The 17,258-nt window shown below is 43.0% G+C and overlaps 1 protein-coding gene across 8 annotated transcripts in view; it reads right to left on the bottom strand.

Annotated features, from left to right (window-relative positions):
• The window catches only part of nebl (nebulette), a 372,808-nt gene that overhangs the window by 9,559 nt on the left and 345,991 nt on the right, over positions 1-17,258 (bottom strand). For all 8 annotated transcript variants that reach the window (XM_041183735.1, XM_041183736.1, XM_041183729.1 and 5 more), the window contains one exon: positions 7,740-7,864. In XM_041183735.1, coding sequence (XP_041039669.1) covers positions 7,740-7,864 — 125 coding nt within the window. The remainder of the gene's footprint in view (positions 1-7,739; positions 7,865-17,258) is intronic.

The raw sequence follows: 17,258 nt of genomic DNA, 5'->3' as shown, positions 1-17,258 counted from the left end.
TATCAAACGCTGCTTTCCCCACCTGATATTGAATTTTGCTGATTTCTGGGACAATTCCGTCTCAGGTTTCACACTCCCCAGTGGAGGCAGCTGATAATTTAAATGGCCAGCTGCCTCTGTTAACTGCACATGCACGGGCCCCGGCCCAACTCCAATCCCCCCCTCATGAAAACAGGAAGTGCCATGTTTGGGGTGGGACTTGCGATGTCTAGGCTTGTCTGACAGAGAGGCTCTCCATTGTGGTGAAAATCTAGGCCAAAGACTATTATATACTCATTATTGTTCTGGCTCCCAGTGCTGAGAAACGGAACATTTTTTTACTTTTGACTTCAGTGCTAACCTTGAGCACTCTCATGTTAAATATAACCTCGGCCAAATTCAATGTACATCTCCTTCAACTCTGTGGCAATAATGTCCTTTAGCCTCAGCCTCAGAAGAACACCCGCTTACCACAGCACTGTGAAACTTTGAATTTCCTGCATCAGCCATACTTCAAGACTTGGAGTGCAATTGCAAATTTAGTGTTAATTTATGTTGAATTGTAAGCAATTGAGCGCTGTTTTGCTGAATTATGGCAATATTGCAAAGTGGATCCACACACTACTAGGAAGTATATAGGAAATACTACTAGGAAATATAATATTTCTAGCCCAGCAGTAAGTAGCCACACTCCTTTATGCCGAGTCTGGGAAATCTGAGTGTGTGAAAAGCTTTCTCGGCTGGCTTAGGTTGTATAATATGAATTTTCCAGGCATTTGAAAGTTCAGTTGCTCTTGCATCTGCGCTCACTCCTAGTTTTACCTCCCCCTCTCCTCGACGTTGAGGCTCAGCGCCGGTGGGAAAACAGGCAGTGCAGCGATGTTCATGAGTGCAGTACAGTTTAGGCTTTATGTCACAATGCTGCAAAAAACAATCAGATCACTTTTTCCAATCAGTGATGACTGGCCACAGTTTCCATTAAAAGCATTTTTTACTTGAAATATTATTTTAAAATCTCCCAGATGGCTTTTAATAGGTGCCGGGAGATTGATGGCAAATCCAGTCGACTCTCAGCCATTTCAGGAGGATTGGCAACCTTGTTGTGCAGTTGCCTTGCCACTTCCACGTTGGCTTTCTCCAGCAAGCATATCAAGAGGTCAACAGTGATATGAACAACAGCAGAGATAAGGAGTCACCTCTCCTTATGTCGATTTGTTTGGTTTCCATTCTGTCGCTGTCAATAACCAAACTGGTATTGGTGTATTGGCTCCCAACCAGGTGAATTAACCTCTTGGACAAGCCTACCCTCCCTACTATGGTCAACATTTTGTTCCCAATAGAGTCAAATGTTTCAGCTAAGTCCCCTTTATAATGTTCAGTTGGGATGATGATGTTTTTGTTGCATTTGGCTGGTGGCTATGGACCCCTTCTGATGGGGGGTGGGGGGTTTACAGCTTCCCCGGCTCACTGAGGCTCTTCACTATGATCTTTGTGAAGAGCCACAGTAACATGAGTCTGCTTGTTAGCAACTACCAGTTGCCTAAGTTTTCTAAGAATTTATTGTCTTTCGTTTTCATAATTAATATGGTTTGATTTTGCTTCAAAGTCTTTGATATGATGGCTGATTCAAGCCAAACAGTGAAGACTCATGTGAATACAGACTATCCTCCCCTCTTGCACCCTGGATCATCTTGGCACTCATGACATCCGGCCCGACAGCAATCTTTTGTTCTATGCCTTTGAATGCCATTTTGACCTCTTCCTTCTCGATAGCCTTCATCAGTGTGTTATAATCCTTGTGATCTGTATATGTTGTGAATTTGTTGATTTTCATCTTGCTGTTGGATTTACTCAATTTCTCTGTAAAGCATTTCTCTAGCTCCTCTTTGCTGGGAGGGTAGTTTGAGGATTTGGCGTGCCAGCCCTTTCCTGTTTTCTTGGTATAGTGTCTGTGTTCTTTTTTATGCGACCGTCTTGGCTGCCCATCTCTTTTTGACACTGAAGTTGACTTTTGTTGTTTGGCTTTTTTGACTTTTTTTTTGCCTTAAGAGGTTTGGCCTATCAAACACCTTCTCAGTAATATTTTCTATTAGATCCATACTCAGGGCCACATGTCTGGCGTTTCTTAATCATAGAATAAGTACTCTGCTCAAGCGAACTGATCATCAAAATCTCTGTATTCAGCGATGCTTCCTGGTGGCAAGATTGCTCTTGTTCAGTGTTTGCTTTGAGTTTGGTTGGATTCAGCCTATTCCTCCTGATCCAAGGATCCTGAATGTTTACCCACCACAGTGGGGTTTCCAAGGACCATACTTTCTGCTGCTTTCTTGCAGGGGGCAGGGGGGCATGGCATTTGTCTGAAATCTGCTCGGTGGTCTTCGATTTCATTTGGTTGCTGATTCTTTTGTTGATATGTTGGCATTCACGGAACTGCCTTTCTAGTTCCATGAGGAGACTCTTTTCTCCTCCGGCCATATGTAGTCTTTTCCAACTGAATTCTCCTGGGACATGAGTGTAGCTATTCACTTTTCATTCCACAGTGCTGCATGTTCGTGCTTCTCATGCTAGCTGAGACCCTTATGAGCTGAGAACTTTTGTTCACATTTTTCACAGGAGATTATGCCTTCTAGTGCGGGCAGCTGTCTGCCATTGCATTTGGCTTAGAGGCAGGTGATTGTGTGGTATTTACCGGTTTCATCACATTTCATGCATCTGGTTTTTAGAGATTCGATATGGTACTTTTTGGTCATGTGAAATCTGGGCAGACCAATGATTTGATACAGTGTTGCATCTATTGCAGAGCTACCCACTAGTAGGGGATCGATTGTTATTGTCTACCAGGTGGATTCAGTCACATTTCGGCTTGACGATCACATCTTCATAAGAGGTATTCTCCTCTGCTGTTCTTGGGCTCATACACATACTACTCATGTACTGCCTCAGTTTCTGTTCCCTTGCTGTCATACAGTCTTCTCTTGCAAAATACTTGGGTTTAGATGACTGATAAGAACATAAGAAATAGGAGGAGTAGACCATTGAACTCCTCAAGCCTGCCCCGCCATTCAATAAGACCATGGCTGATCTGCCCCAGGCCTCAACTCCTCTTTCATGCCAGCTCATAACCCTCAACTCCCTGATATTTCAAAAATCTATCTACTGCCTCTTAAAATACTCTCAGTGATCTAGCCTCCACAAATCTCTGGGGTAGAGAATTCCAAACATTCACTACCCGCAGAGAAGAAATTCCTTCGCATCTCAGTTTTAAATGAGTGTCCCCTTATTCTGTAACTATGTCCCCTAGTTTGAGATTCCCCCACTAGTTGGAACATCTTCTCAACATCTACTCTGTCAAATCCCCTCAGAATCTTGTATGTTTCAATAAGGCCACCCCTCATTCGTCTAAACTCTAATGAATAAAGGTCCAACCTGTTTAGCCGCTCTTGATAAGTCAGCCCCTTCATCCCAGGAATCAGCCTAGTGAATCTCTTTTGAACTGCCTCCAATGCCAGTATATTCTTTCTTAAATACGGGGACCTAAACTGTACACAGTACTCAAACTCACGGTGCGGCCTCACCAACACTCTGTACAGTTGTAACAAGACTTCCCTATTTTTAAACTCCAATCCCCTAGAAAAACAGACCAAAATTCCATTTGCCTTCTTAATTACTTGCTGCACCTGCATGCTAACTTTTTGTGTTTCATGCGCAAGAACACCCAGGTTCCTCTGTGCTGCGCTTTTTTGGAGTCTCTCTCTCCATTTAAATAATAGTCTGCCTTTTGATTTTTCCTACCAAAGTGCATGACCTCACACTTTCCTACATTAAACTCCATCTGCCAAGTTTTCGCCCACTCACTCAACCTATCTATATCCCCTTGCAGATTCCTTATGTCTTCATCAAAACATGCCCTTCCACCTATGTTTGTAGCATCAGCAAATTTGGATACATTACACTCTTCCCCCTCCTCCAAGCCATTAATATAGATAATAAATAATTGAGGTCCTAGGACTGATCCTTGGGGTATTCCACTAATTACGTGCGTCTTTCCAACCTCAAAAAGACCCATTAATCCTGACTCTCTATCTTCTATGTGTTAACCAATCCTCAATCCATGTTAATACATTACCCCCAATACCATGAGCTCCTACCTTGTGCAATAACCATGTGGCAAGGGGGGTGCCCCCAATTGGCACAGATTAGCCAATTACGCGCCTCAATAGGCCGAGAGTTGACAGGTTGCCTAACATCTTACCTGCCCTGTGGGGGACAGTGGGGGTGGGCAGGAAGGCTGTGGGAAGGCCACCTGCTTTATTTTACGTGCCTCCCCACCTTCAAATACACCGGCGGGAGCCATAAAATTCACCTCAAAATACACACTTTTGTAAATGTAAATTCCCTTTTGCCTTTACTGTGCAGTTGCTGTGCTGCAGTTTTTTAAAGCAGAAAAATAACTTGTATTTATACAGTGCCTTTCATGATCTCAGATCACACAAAGTGCTTTACAGCTAATTAAATACTTCTTAAGTGTAGCTACTGTTTTATTGGAAGGAAACATGTTGGTAATCAATTTGGATACAACAAATTCCCATAAACAACAAGACAAATTGCCAGATATTATGTTTTTGATAGTGTTGGGTGAGAGATAAATGTTCACCAGAGCACCAAGAAAAGTCCTCCTCTTTGCAAAGTTTTATATGATCTTTTACATCCGCTTGAGGGGAAAATGGGGCCTCAGTTTGACGTCTCATCTAGAAGTCTGCACTTCAACTTCAGTACTGCACTGAAGTCTCAGCTTAGGTTATGTGCTATAGTCTCTGGAGTGGAGTTTGAACCTATGATCTTCTTTCTGACTCAGGCAAGAGTATACAAGGCTATGGGCCAAGTGCTGGTAAATGGGATTAGGTAGGTAGTTCAGATGTTTCTCACGTGTTGGTGCAGACTCGATGGACTGAAGGGCCTCTTCTGCACTGTGATTCTGATTCCTGCTACTGAGCCAAGGTTAACTTAAAAATTGCAGGCAGTGTCCAGAATCCAAAGTTAAAGAAATCTATAAACTCTGACAGGTATGGGCATGAAAGGCTGTTATGTGACTTCTACAGTTGTTTTATTTCAGGAGATTTCTCAGAAGTTATGCATCTAAGTTATCACATACATTTGGAAAAAAATTCTATACGTATTCACGTAGCTAAGAACAGATATAATTATGTCTATAACGTTTTAATGTGTTTACTTTTCATTACACATAGAATCGCGTAATGAGTTCAGTTACATCAAAAATAGGAAAGGTAAAATGGCTTTATAATGTATTTTTCTACATTTCTATGAGTCATTATTAGCTCTAATAATAAAAAAAATGCAAAACAACATTACCACACCTGAATAAGCAATTGTAGTTTCATCCCAATTGCAAATTATACTGAATAAACTGCAGGAGTCAAATGTTAACAAATACAATAGTAATCATAACAGTAAATCAGTGCCCCCTCGATTTGAAACCCAGAAAAAAATTCAGGAAATATAAATCTTATCAAGAAGTTTAGATCAAATTTTTTCAAAATTCAATTAAAAGAACCAAGCAATCCAGAAAGGAAGGGGAAAGTAAATCTAGGGGAGTATTCTTATTCTGTGTTCTCCCTCATTTTATATTGCCTATGCCAGAAATGAGCACCACCAACATTATTTTTGATTTGCTCAGCTGCTTAGAGTCAGGAAGAATAGGGTTTTCCTCTGTACTAGGCTACTGCTTCACGTCAGCCGAGAACATCAGGAACTGAAAAAACATATCTTGAAATTTGTGCAAGCTTAAGAGTCAGGGCACCACAGGAACCCATACCACTGGCTGGAAAAAGCAGATAACCAAACAATAGCATGTTTCTCTTGAAGCTTATGGTTCCTTAGTAACTCTCAAGCTGGTCCAAAGTAATGTTCCCTGCTATTTGTAATGGAACTATTCCAAGAGGCTATGCATAGTGATGTCATGGGGCAGAATATGAGATAGGGGCCGTCACTCGAGCTCACCTGACTCCAAACAGCTGAGAAGTCTTCTCAAAAAACACAATGGAAAAATTTTTTTTTCATAAAATGGGGAAGTAAAAGTGCTGCCTCTCTTTAAAGTGAGAGTGGTATGTATTATATGTAGAATAATGGATTTTTCAGAATGATTAAACGACAATAATCTCATTGCTATTCTGCAATTAAGTGACATCTAAGGTTTGAGATGAGATTATTGCTTTGGAATCACACTAGTATAGCTATTATGAATTAAAGTACATACTGTTAAGATATTCAAGTTACTTCATTCCATTTGGAGCAGTTTGTCTGCAGCAATAATCATGGGCATCAATAGTAATAAAAGTATTTCTTTCCCAAGGAAAAAGATAAAGCTTCAGACTCAAAAGATACAGTTATTCCCCCAGCTATGCTGATAACAGGTCACTCCAGATCCTGTTGCATTTAAATTTTTCTGTCAGCATCATAAATTTAGAAAAATCATGTGAAGTGGCCTTTTGCATGGGGAGTGGCCATGGGGGGGGAATGTAAATAAGTGGAAGGGGATCTTGATTGACATATCTTGGAGGTGACGCAAAAGATCGAAGAAATCTATGTGTAGTGATGCTTTGGCATACAGATCAATTACCTGGGAACTTCCTTGGAGGAGAAAAAAACAAGCAACTCCACACGAGTTCCAGGAAATTCTGGGTCACTGAATAGCTCATAATCTATATTTCTGATGTGTGATAATAACGTGTAATGAAAGTTTAATGTGATATCATGCTGCAATTTACCTCAATCAGCTCAGAAAAAAATGAGATTACCTTTCTCAATAAAATGAGGAGTAAAACTACGCCCTCTAAAAAGGGAGTGATATGATTATACACAGTTTAATGGGCACTTGGGAGAGGAAACAGTAACATCATTAAGTGATACTTTGGACTCTTGGAAGTTATAATTGATATAAGAATTTTGTTTAAAAAAAGAAATTCCAAGCTTTTTAATTCTGCTAGGATGTTGGCATCACTCTCTCCTTAACAGCACTGTGGGTGTACATGGACTGCAGCAGTTCAAGGCGGCAGCTCACCGCCACGTTCTCAAGGGCAACTAGGCATGGTCAATAAATGCTGGCCTGGCCAGTGATGCCTACATCCCATAAATTAATTTCTAAAAAATAACCTGCTAAATGCTGATTATCTCTGTGATATAATTGCTATTTTTGGTATTCAAAATCACTTGACATAGTTATTTGTTGTTAAATACAAAAATGTGCTGTCTGGCCCCTATTCTATAATCTAATGTTACAGTTTTTCAGGGGTGAAATAGCCTGTTTCATAGTGCATCTATTCCATGAACAAGAAGCAGTATAATAACGGCGCTGTGTGTCATTTAGTTCAAAAACTATTCAATGCAGTCTAAGCTTTGAGTGCTTTTCCTGTCACACCATACATATTTTATTAACCTTCTTAAGCTTTCTAAACAATTGGCCGATTCCTTTCAAGCAATCCCAACATGCCAAGACTAATGCTCTGACATACTTTTTTAAAAAACTAACACTGCTTGGAGGTGTTTGGGCAGGGTTATAATACTGAATATTTTCCCACCGATTAATTGGTGGAAAATTTACTTTTCTTCAAATAACTAGGCTAATAGTCAATACAATGCAAGAGAAAATGCACCGGCATGGACTCAATGGGCTGAATGACGACCTCCTGTGACAGAGTGGCTTGATGACTCATTAGTCAGTAAAGACACTGTGGACTACTCACCATATTGATTGCATGAGGAAGAGAATGCTGCGGCCTCATAGAGGAAACGCTGGACTGATGCATATAGCCATATCCAGGAGAATGAGGGGAATGCATCTGCTGGTAAGCTCCAGGAAGTACAGCAGCTAATTGATAACAAAAAACAAATGTCAAGATCTAAAGTAAAATATTACAGTTTTATCACATTTTAATTTAATTTTGTATTTACATCTATACATGCAAAATGTAAAATCTTTTCTTGTGAATAACCTCCAAATTCCTTGCTCCAAACCCCAGATAGCTCTTCAGATAAAATCAAACTTTGTGCTACCAATTTTTGTGAGCAATTTTGATCTACATAAAGGCCCCGAAATTCTGATGACTCTGGGAGCAGCTCAGATGAAATCAGCTGAACGCCCAGATTTTCATCCCGCTTATCCTGGCGCCATTAAGGCAAGTTTTTTTTAAAGTTACCTTCAAGGGTTTGCTGGCTTCCCAACACTTCTCTATACTTATTGGAATCTCAATTTGCATTTATTAATGAAGCTTTCTGGCAGGAACCTCACCTGTTACCAAAATTAGTGAGTGATAAAATCAACCACAACAGAACAGGAAATGGCACTTGTTATCCAAGTAAGGGTTATTAAACTTCAGGGTGACCAACTCTCAGGGAAAAAAATAAGGGACACTGACAAACATATGAATTAGGAGCAGGAGTAGGCCACTCGGTCCCTCGAACCTGCTCCGCCATTCAATAAAATCACGGCTGATCTGATTGTAACCTCAACTCCACATTCCCATCTACCCTCAATAACCTTTCACCTTCTTGGTTATCAAGAATCTATCCGCCTCTGCCTTAAAAATACTCAAAGACTCTGCTTCTACCACATTTTGAGTAAGAGAGTTCCAAAGGCTCACGACCCTCAGAGAAAAAAATTCTCCTCTGTTTTAAATGGACAACCCCTCATTTTTAAACAGTGACCCCTAATTCTAGATTCTCCTACAAGATGAAACATTCTTTCCACATCCACCCTGTCAAGACCTTTCAGGATCTTATGGGCAGAATTTTGCCCTTGGTGGGTGGGTGGGGTGGACCCCACTGGCTTGGTGGTGGGCGGGCAGCGGAAATCCGCCACCGAAACAGGGCCCGCCGCCGTTTTGAGTGGGTGGTCCAATTAAGGCCTGCCCAGCGGCCTGCCTAACAGGAAGCACTATGCGATTCCTGTGCATGTGGAGGGAGGGGGGGGTGGAAGAGAGGGATTCCCCATCTGTCAAAGAGCACTCTGCTCCCTGAGACCAATGCTGTCTCAAGGAGATTACTAACAGGGGAAAAAAAAACTCCAAAAATAGAAAAATATTAACAATATTAACATGCCCCCCTCATGTGACAATGTCACACGAGATGGGACATGTTAATAAGAAACACAATCTTTATGAAACTTTTAAAAAATGGACATGAAACCTCATCCCACCAGTGGATGAAGTTTCATGTATAACCTGGAGCCCGCTGGGGCTCCTGGCCTGCCTGCCAGCCTTAAGCTTGGACGGGCAGGGTCTTTAACAAGGTTAATTAGCCTGTCAATGGCCTTAATTGGCCATCGACAGGTCAGCGGGTGGACAGCTGATTTCGCTGTCCGCCCGCCTTCCTGAAAATTTAAAGGGACCGGTCTGACGCCGGGGGATCCTCCCGACGTCATCCCGCTTCATTTTCCCGTGGGCGAGAGGGCCCCGTCCCCAAATTGCCGACAGGAAAATCCTGGCCTATATGTTTCAATCAAGTCGCCTCTCACTCTTCTAAACTCCAGCAGATACAATCCTAGTCTGTCCAATCTTTCCTCATAAGGCAATCCTCCCATTCCCAGGTATTCTAGTAAAGGTACTAGTAAACCTTCTCTGAAATGCTTCCAATGCATTTATATCCTTCCTTAAATAAGACCACCAATACTGTATACAATACTCCAGATGTGGTCTTACCAACGCCCTGTACAACTGAAGCATAACATCCCTACTTTCATATTCAATTCCCCTTGAAATAAATGATGCATTCTATTAGCTTTCCTAATTACTTGCTGTACCTGCATTGTAATCTTTTGTGATTCATGCACTAGGACACAAAGATCCCTCTGCATCTTCTCACCATTTAGATAATATGCTTTTTTATTCTTCATGCCAAAAATGGACCACCTTGCATTTTTCCACATTGTACTTCTTTTGCCAGATCTTTGCCCACTCACTTAAGCTATCTATATCCCTTTCTAACCTCCTCGGACCCTCTTCACAACTTACTTTCCTACTTATCTATGTGTCATCAGCAAATTTGGCCACCAGACCTTTGGTCCCTTCATCCAAGTAATTTATATAAATTGTAAAAAGTTGAAGCCCCAGCACCAAATCCTGTGGCATGCCACTCGTTACATCTTGCCAGCCAGAAAATGACCCATTTATGTCTACACTCTGATGTTAGCAGGGTTCCAGAACTCCAGATGAAGGTGATGGTCCACTTAGTTTTTCACACACCTTTCACAAGCAGGGCCCTTCTTTGCATATTTAAATTGATCCAACATTTATTTCATGAAGCTGCCAGGTATGCCTAAAATCAGTAACTAAAACAGCGGCCACCATGCTGCTGATGCAAATTAGGTGCAGGAATCTGTGAAAAAGCTTTATGCCCAAAATATGGGCAAAATGCAACCATTTCTACCTCAAATAACTTTTGCTGAATGAGCCAGGATGTGAGATTAGGCCTAGTCAGGATGTCAGATTAGGCCCCGGTTTATTGTTTCTTGGTCAAATCTAAGGCTTGCATTCAATCTGGAAATCAATTCTACGTGTTACTCACTCTTTGCATGGATAAGAATTTCCTGCTAACTGTTAACGCTCAAGGAGCCTGTGCACCTCTACCAGGTAGCTTACTGAACCTCTGTACTTCAAAATTCCACCAGACAACCTCCAGCAGCTCATCTAACAATTCCTGAATCCAATCCCTCTAAACAACTGTCTCCAAAGGTAGATACTGGTTTGTGGACTTTCTGCACGCTCCTTACAAGTTGACACCATTGCTTCCATATTATTTATAATTCATTCTCAAAACGTGGGTGCCTCTAACAAGGCCAGCATTTATTGTCCATCCCTAATTGCCAGAGGTGGGGGTGGCGAGCCACCTTCTGGAACTGCTGCAGCCCATGTGGTGAAGCTGTTAGCTCGGGGGTTCTAGGACTTTGGCCCAGCTACAATGAAGGAACTGTAATACATCTCCAAGTCAAGATGAAGTGTGACTTGGAGGGGACCTTGCAGGTGCAAGGTCCCATTTACTTGCTGCCCTTGTTCTGCTAGATGGTAGCGGTCACTGGTTTGGAAGGTGCTGCAGCACACATTGCCGCCGCCGTGCACTATGTAGGGAACGAATGATTATGGGAGTGCATGGGTGCCAATCAAACAGGCTTAGTCAGGGATGGCACTGAGCTTGAGTGTTGTTGTAGTTGCACTCATCCAGACAACTGGAGACCATCCCAACACATTCTTGACTTGCGCATCCTTAATTGGCCTCAGGAAGATATGATGAAACGCTTTCCTGAACCATTGTGGTCCATGTGGTGTAGATTCACTCTTGGTTCTGTTAGGAAGAAAGTTAAAGCGATATTGTTCCAAGTCAGAATGGTGTGTGACTTGAGAGGGGAACTTGCAGGTGATGGGGTTCCCTTGCATCTGCTGCTCATGTCCTTCTAGGTGGTGGAGGTCCACCAAGAAGTTGCTGTTGAAGGAGCATTGGTGAGTTGCTGCAGTGCATCTTGTGGATGGTGCACACTGCTGCCACTGCATATTGGTGGTAGAGGGAGTGGTCTTTTAAGGTGGTGGATGGGGTGCCAATCAAGTGTGCTGCTTTGAACTAGATGGTGTTAAGCTTCTTTAGTGTGTTAGAGCTGCGCTCATCCAGGCAAGTGGAGAGTATTCCATCACTTGACTTGTGCCTTGTAGATGATGAACAGGCTTTGGGGAGTCAGGTGGTGAGTTACTAGCCACAGGATTCCTAGCCTTTGGCCTGCTCTTGTAGCCACAGTATTTATATGGCTGGTTCAGTTCAGTTCCTGGTCAATGGCAACTCCCAGAATGCTGATAGTGGGGGATTCAGTGATCATAATGCAATTGAATGTCAAAGGAGACGGTCAGATTCTCTCTTGTTGGAGATGGTTATTTCCTAGCACTTGTGTGGCACAAACATTACTTACCATTTACCAGCCTAAGCCTGGATGCTGTTCAGGTCCTGCTGCATATGGACAAGCACTGATTCAGTATGTGAGTCGTCGCAAACGGTGCTGAACATTGTGTAATCATCAGTGAACATCTCCACTTCTGACCTTATGCTGGAAGTAAGGTCATTGAAGAAGCAGCTGAAGATGGTTGGGCAGATTATTGGTGAGTAGGTTATACTTGATAGGACCATTATTGATGACACTGTTGAAATGGCTGAAGACTGGTTTCTGTGATGGTGCGGTGCTCAGGGGGTGGTCAAAATGGATCATCCATTCAGCACTTCTGGTTGAAGATGGTTGCAAACCCTTCAGCCTTTCCTTTTCACTCAGACACTGAACCAGTGTCTTTTCTCTGCACTTCCTTATGAACATACATACGGACAAAAAGTAGTAGGCCATTCAGCCCCTCGAGCCTGCTCCACCATTTAATAAGGTCATGGCGGATCTGATAGTAACCTGAAAGCTGCATTCCACCTACCGTTGATAACCTTTCACCCCCCCTTGCTCACCAAGAATCTATCCACTTCTGCCTTAAAAATATTCAAAGACTCTGCTTCCACCACCTTTTCAGGAAGAGAGTTCCAAAGATTCATAATCCTCCGAGTGAAAAAATTTCACCTCATCTCTGTTTTAAATGGGTGACCTTTTATTTTTAAACAGTGACCCCTAGTTCTCCCACAAGAGGAGACATCCTCTTCACATCCACCCTGTCAAGACCCCTCAGGATCTTATACGTTTCTATCAAGTTGCCTCTTACTCTTCTAAATTCCAGCGAATAACAAGCCTAGTCTGTCCAACCTTTCCTCATAAGACCCATTCCAGGTATTAGTCTGGCAAACATTCTCTGCACTGCTTCCAATGCATTTACATCCTTCCTTAAATAAGGTGGCCAACACTGTACATCGTACTCCAAATGTGGTCTCACCAAATCCCCGTACAACTGAAGCATAACCTCCCAATTTTTGTATTTAACTCCCCTCGCAATAAATTATAACATTCTATTAGCTTTCCTAATTACTTGCTGTACTTGCATACTAGCCTTTATGCACGAGGACACCCAGATCCCTCTGAACTCAGAGCTCGGTAATCTCTCACCATTTAGATATGTTTCTCTTTTATTCTTCCTGCCAAAATGGACAGTTTCACATTTTCTCACATTAAACACCATCTGCCAGATCTTTGCCCATTCACTTAACCTATCTATATCCGTTTGTAGTCTTCTTATGTCCTCTTCGTCAGTTAGTTTCCTACCTATCTTTGAGTCCTTCAGTGCTCCCTTTGTATCTTGGGCAACCAGAATGGGACAGAGTATTCAAAGGGTGATCAGTTCAGAGCACTGTACAGTTTGATCAGGAATTCAGCTGACTTTTTAAAAAATCTATATATTTCAACATTCATAAGAACATAAGAAACAGAAGGAATAGACCATTAAGCCTGCTTCGCTATTCAACACAATCATTCCATTGATGATACTGATTGCACTTTAATACATAATCAGAGTTGGATCCACAAAAACTCATAAATCTCTCAATTTCTTAGCTTTTTCAACACCATCCAATGATTAAATGCATTAAATTACTTAGAGGACATAATCACGCAGGGTACAGGTTCAGTGTCTCGAATCCAACAATCTTAAAACCGGCTGCCAGGCATCAATTTTAATTGTTAGAAAATAAATAAAATAACTTGCCGGCACAATTCTGCTAAGTACTGCATTGGCCCAGTGGCGCACTGGACCAGTTACCGACTTTTGAGCACTGCTCTTTCCTGCATTCCAAGTGGTCCAAGTGACACTTCTTAAAAAATTCATTCACAGGATGTGAGCATCGCTGGCTGAACCAGCATTTATTGCCCATCCCCAATTGCTCTTGAGAAGGTGATGGTGAGCTGCTTTCTTGAACTGCTGCAGTCCATCTGGTGTAGGTATCCAGAGTGTTGTTAGGGAGGGAGTTCCAGGATTTTGACCCAGCAACAGTGAAGGAACTGCAATATATTTCCAAGTCAGGATGGTGAATGACTAGGAGGGGAACTTCCAGGTGGTGGTGTTCCCATGTATCTGCTGCCCTTGCCTTTATGATGGTAGCAGTCGTGCATCTGGAAGGTGCTGTCTAAGGAGGCTTGGTGAGTTCCTGCAGTGCGTCTTGTAGAGAGCGCACACTGTTGCCACTGTATGCCAGTGGCAGAGGGAGTGAATCTTTGTGGATGGGCTGCACTGCTGCCAAAAGTGGGCTGCTTTGTGCTGGATAACATCAAGGTTCTTGAGTTTTGTTGGAGCTGCGCTCATCCAGACAAGTGGAGAGTATTCCATCAAGTTCCTGACTTGTGCCTTGCAGCTGGAGGACGGACTCTGAGAAGTCAGGCAGTGGGTTACTCACAAGATTCCTAGCCTCTGGCTTGGTCTTGTAGCCACTCTATTTATGTGGATAGTGCAGTTCAGTTTCTGGTCAATGGTAGCCTCCAGGATGTTGAAAGTGCAGGATTGAGTGATGGTAATGCCATTGAATGTCAAGGGGTGATGGTTAGATTCTCTGTTGTTGGGGATGATCATTGCCTGACACTTGTGTGGCATGAATATTACTTGCCACTTGTCAGCCCAAGCTTGGATATTATCCAGGTCTTGCTGCATTTGGACATGGACTGCTTCAGTATCTGAGGAGTCACGAATAGTGCAGAACATTGCACAGTCATCAGTAAACATCCCCACTTCTGTCCTTAAGATGGAGGGGAAGTCATTGATGAAGCAGCTGAAGATGGCTGGGCCGAGGACACTACCCTGAGGAACCCCTGCAGTGATGTCCTGGAACTGAGGTGATTGACCTCCAACAACCACAACCACCATCCTTAGTGCTAGGTATCACTCTAACCAGCGGAGAGATTTCCCTGATTCCCATTGACTCCAGTTTGGCTAGGGCTCCTTGATGCCAAGCTCAGTCAAATGCTACCTTGATGTCACACTCGGTCAAATGCTACCTTGATGTCAAAGGCAGTATCTCTCTTCTCACTTCTGGAGTTCAGCTCTTTTGTCCATGTTTGAACCAGGGCTGTAATGAAATCAGGAGCTGAGTGGCCCTGGCAGAACCCAAACTGAGTGTCAGTGAGCAGGTTGTTGTTAAGCAAGATCCGCTTGATAAGCACTGTTGATGACCCCTTCCATCGCTTTACTGATGATGGAGAGTAAACTGATGGGGCAGTAATTGGCTGGATTGGATTTGTCCTGCTTTTTGTGTACAGGACATAGCTGGGCAATTTTCCACTCTGCCAGGTAGATGTCAGTGTTGTAGCTACACTGGAACAGCTTGGCTAGAGTGTGACAAGTTCTGGAGCACAAGCTTCAGTATTATTGCCAGGATATTGTCAGGACCCATAGTCTTTGCAGTATCCAGTGCTTTCAGCTGTCTCTTGATATCACGTGAAGTGAATCGAATTGGCTGAAGACTGACCTCTGTGATACTGGGGACCTCTGGAGGAGGCTAAGATGGAACATCCCCTCTGCGCTTCTCGCTGAAGATTGTTACGAATACTTCAGCCTTATCTTTTGCACTGATGTGCTAGGCTCCTCCATCATTGAGGATGGAGTATCTGTGGTGCCTCATTGTTGTTTAATTGTCCAGCACCAATCCTGAATAGATATGGTGGGGCTGTAGAGCTTAGAGCTGATCCACTGGTTGTGGAATTGCTTAGCTCTGTCTATCACTTGCTGCTTATGCTGTTTGGCATGCAAGTAGTCCTGTGTTATAGCTTCACCAGGTTGTCACCTCATTTTTAGGTATGCCTGGTGCTGCTCCTGGCATGCCCTCCTGTACTCTTCATTGAATCAGGGTTGATCCCCTGTTTTGGTGGTAATTGTAGAGTGTGGGATATGCCAGGACATGAGATTACAGATTATGGTTAAGTACAATTCTGCTGCTGCTGATGGCCCACAGTGCCTCTTGGTTGCGCAGTCTTAAGTTGCTAGATCTGTTCAAAATCAATCCCATTTAACAGGGTGGTAGTGCCACACAACAGGCTGGAGGGTGTCCTCAATGTGAAAACGTGACTTCATTTCCACAATTACCGCATGGTGGTCACTCTAACTGATACTATCATGCATCTGCGGCAGGTTGATGAGGATGAGGTCAAGCATGTTTTGCCCTCTTGTTGGTTGCCTCAAGACTTGTTGCAGACCCAGTCTAATAGCTATGTCCTTTAGGATTCGGCCAGCTTGGTCTATAGCGGTGCTACTGAACCACTCTTGGTGATGGACATTTGAAGTCCCTCACCCAGAGTACATTCTGCGCCCTTGCCACCCTTAGTGCTTCCTCCAAGTGGTGTTCAACATGGAGGAGTACTGAATCATCAGCTGAGGTTGGGCAGGGGGAGGGGAGTGCAGTACGTGGTAAGCAGCAGAAGGTTTCCTTGCCGATGTTTGATCTGGTGTCACGAGACTTCATGGGGCCCGGTGTCGATGTTGAGTAATCTTAGGGCAACTTCCTCCTGGCTGTAGATCACTGTGCTGCCACCTCTGCTGGATCTGCCCTGGAGGTGGGATAGGACAAATCCAGGGATGGTGATGGTGGTGTCTGGGACATGATCTCTAAGGTACGCTTCCTTGAGTATGACTATTTCAGGCTGTTGCTTGACTAGTCTGTGAGACAGATGTCCCAACTTTGACACTAGCCTCCAGTTGTTAGTAGGCAGGACTTATCAGGGTCAACAGGGCTGAGTTTACCATTGCGTTTGATACAACTGAGTGGTGCTAAACCATTTGAGAGGGCAGTCAAGAGTCAACCACATTGCTGTGGATCTGGAGTCACATCTAGGCTAGGCCAGGTTAGAATGATAGATTTCCTTCCCTAAATGACATAAGTGAACCAGATGGGTTTTTATGGTAACCGACATTAGCTTCATGGTCATCAATAGACTTTTAATCCCAGATTTATATTGAATTCAAATTCCACCATCTGCTGTGGTTGGATTTGAACCTGGGTCCCCAGAGCACTACCCCGTGTCTTTGGATTACTAATACATTGACAATACCATTATGCAACAGTCTCCTTACCTGACCTCAGCCTGCAAGTCCATCTTACTTATCTTATTATTTAATTTTTTTTTCAAATGTTATTTCTTCACAATTATGATTTTCGTTTTTTCAAACGTTAAGAAAGAAACGTTTTTGCTTGATTTCATGTGCCTGCTTATTAAGTGAATTAAGACTCTGATTTTTTTTCTCCGAAAACCGGCAAGATCTAAAATCCGGCACAGGCTCAGTCCTGAGGTTGCTGGTTTGAGACAATGCACCTGTATTTATGAT

The sequence above is a fragment of the Carcharodon carcharias genome, chromosome 3 (genome assembly GCF_017639515.1).
Source record: "Carcharodon carcharias isolate sCarCar2 chromosome 3, sCarCar2.pri, whole genome shotgun sequence".
Lineage (NCBI taxonomy): Eukaryota > Metazoa > Chordata > Chondrichthyes > Lamniformes > Lamnidae > Carcharodon > Carcharodon carcharias.
Note: the sequence above shows the minus strand (reverse complement) of the source record. Positions and strands in the feature narration are given on the sequence as shown.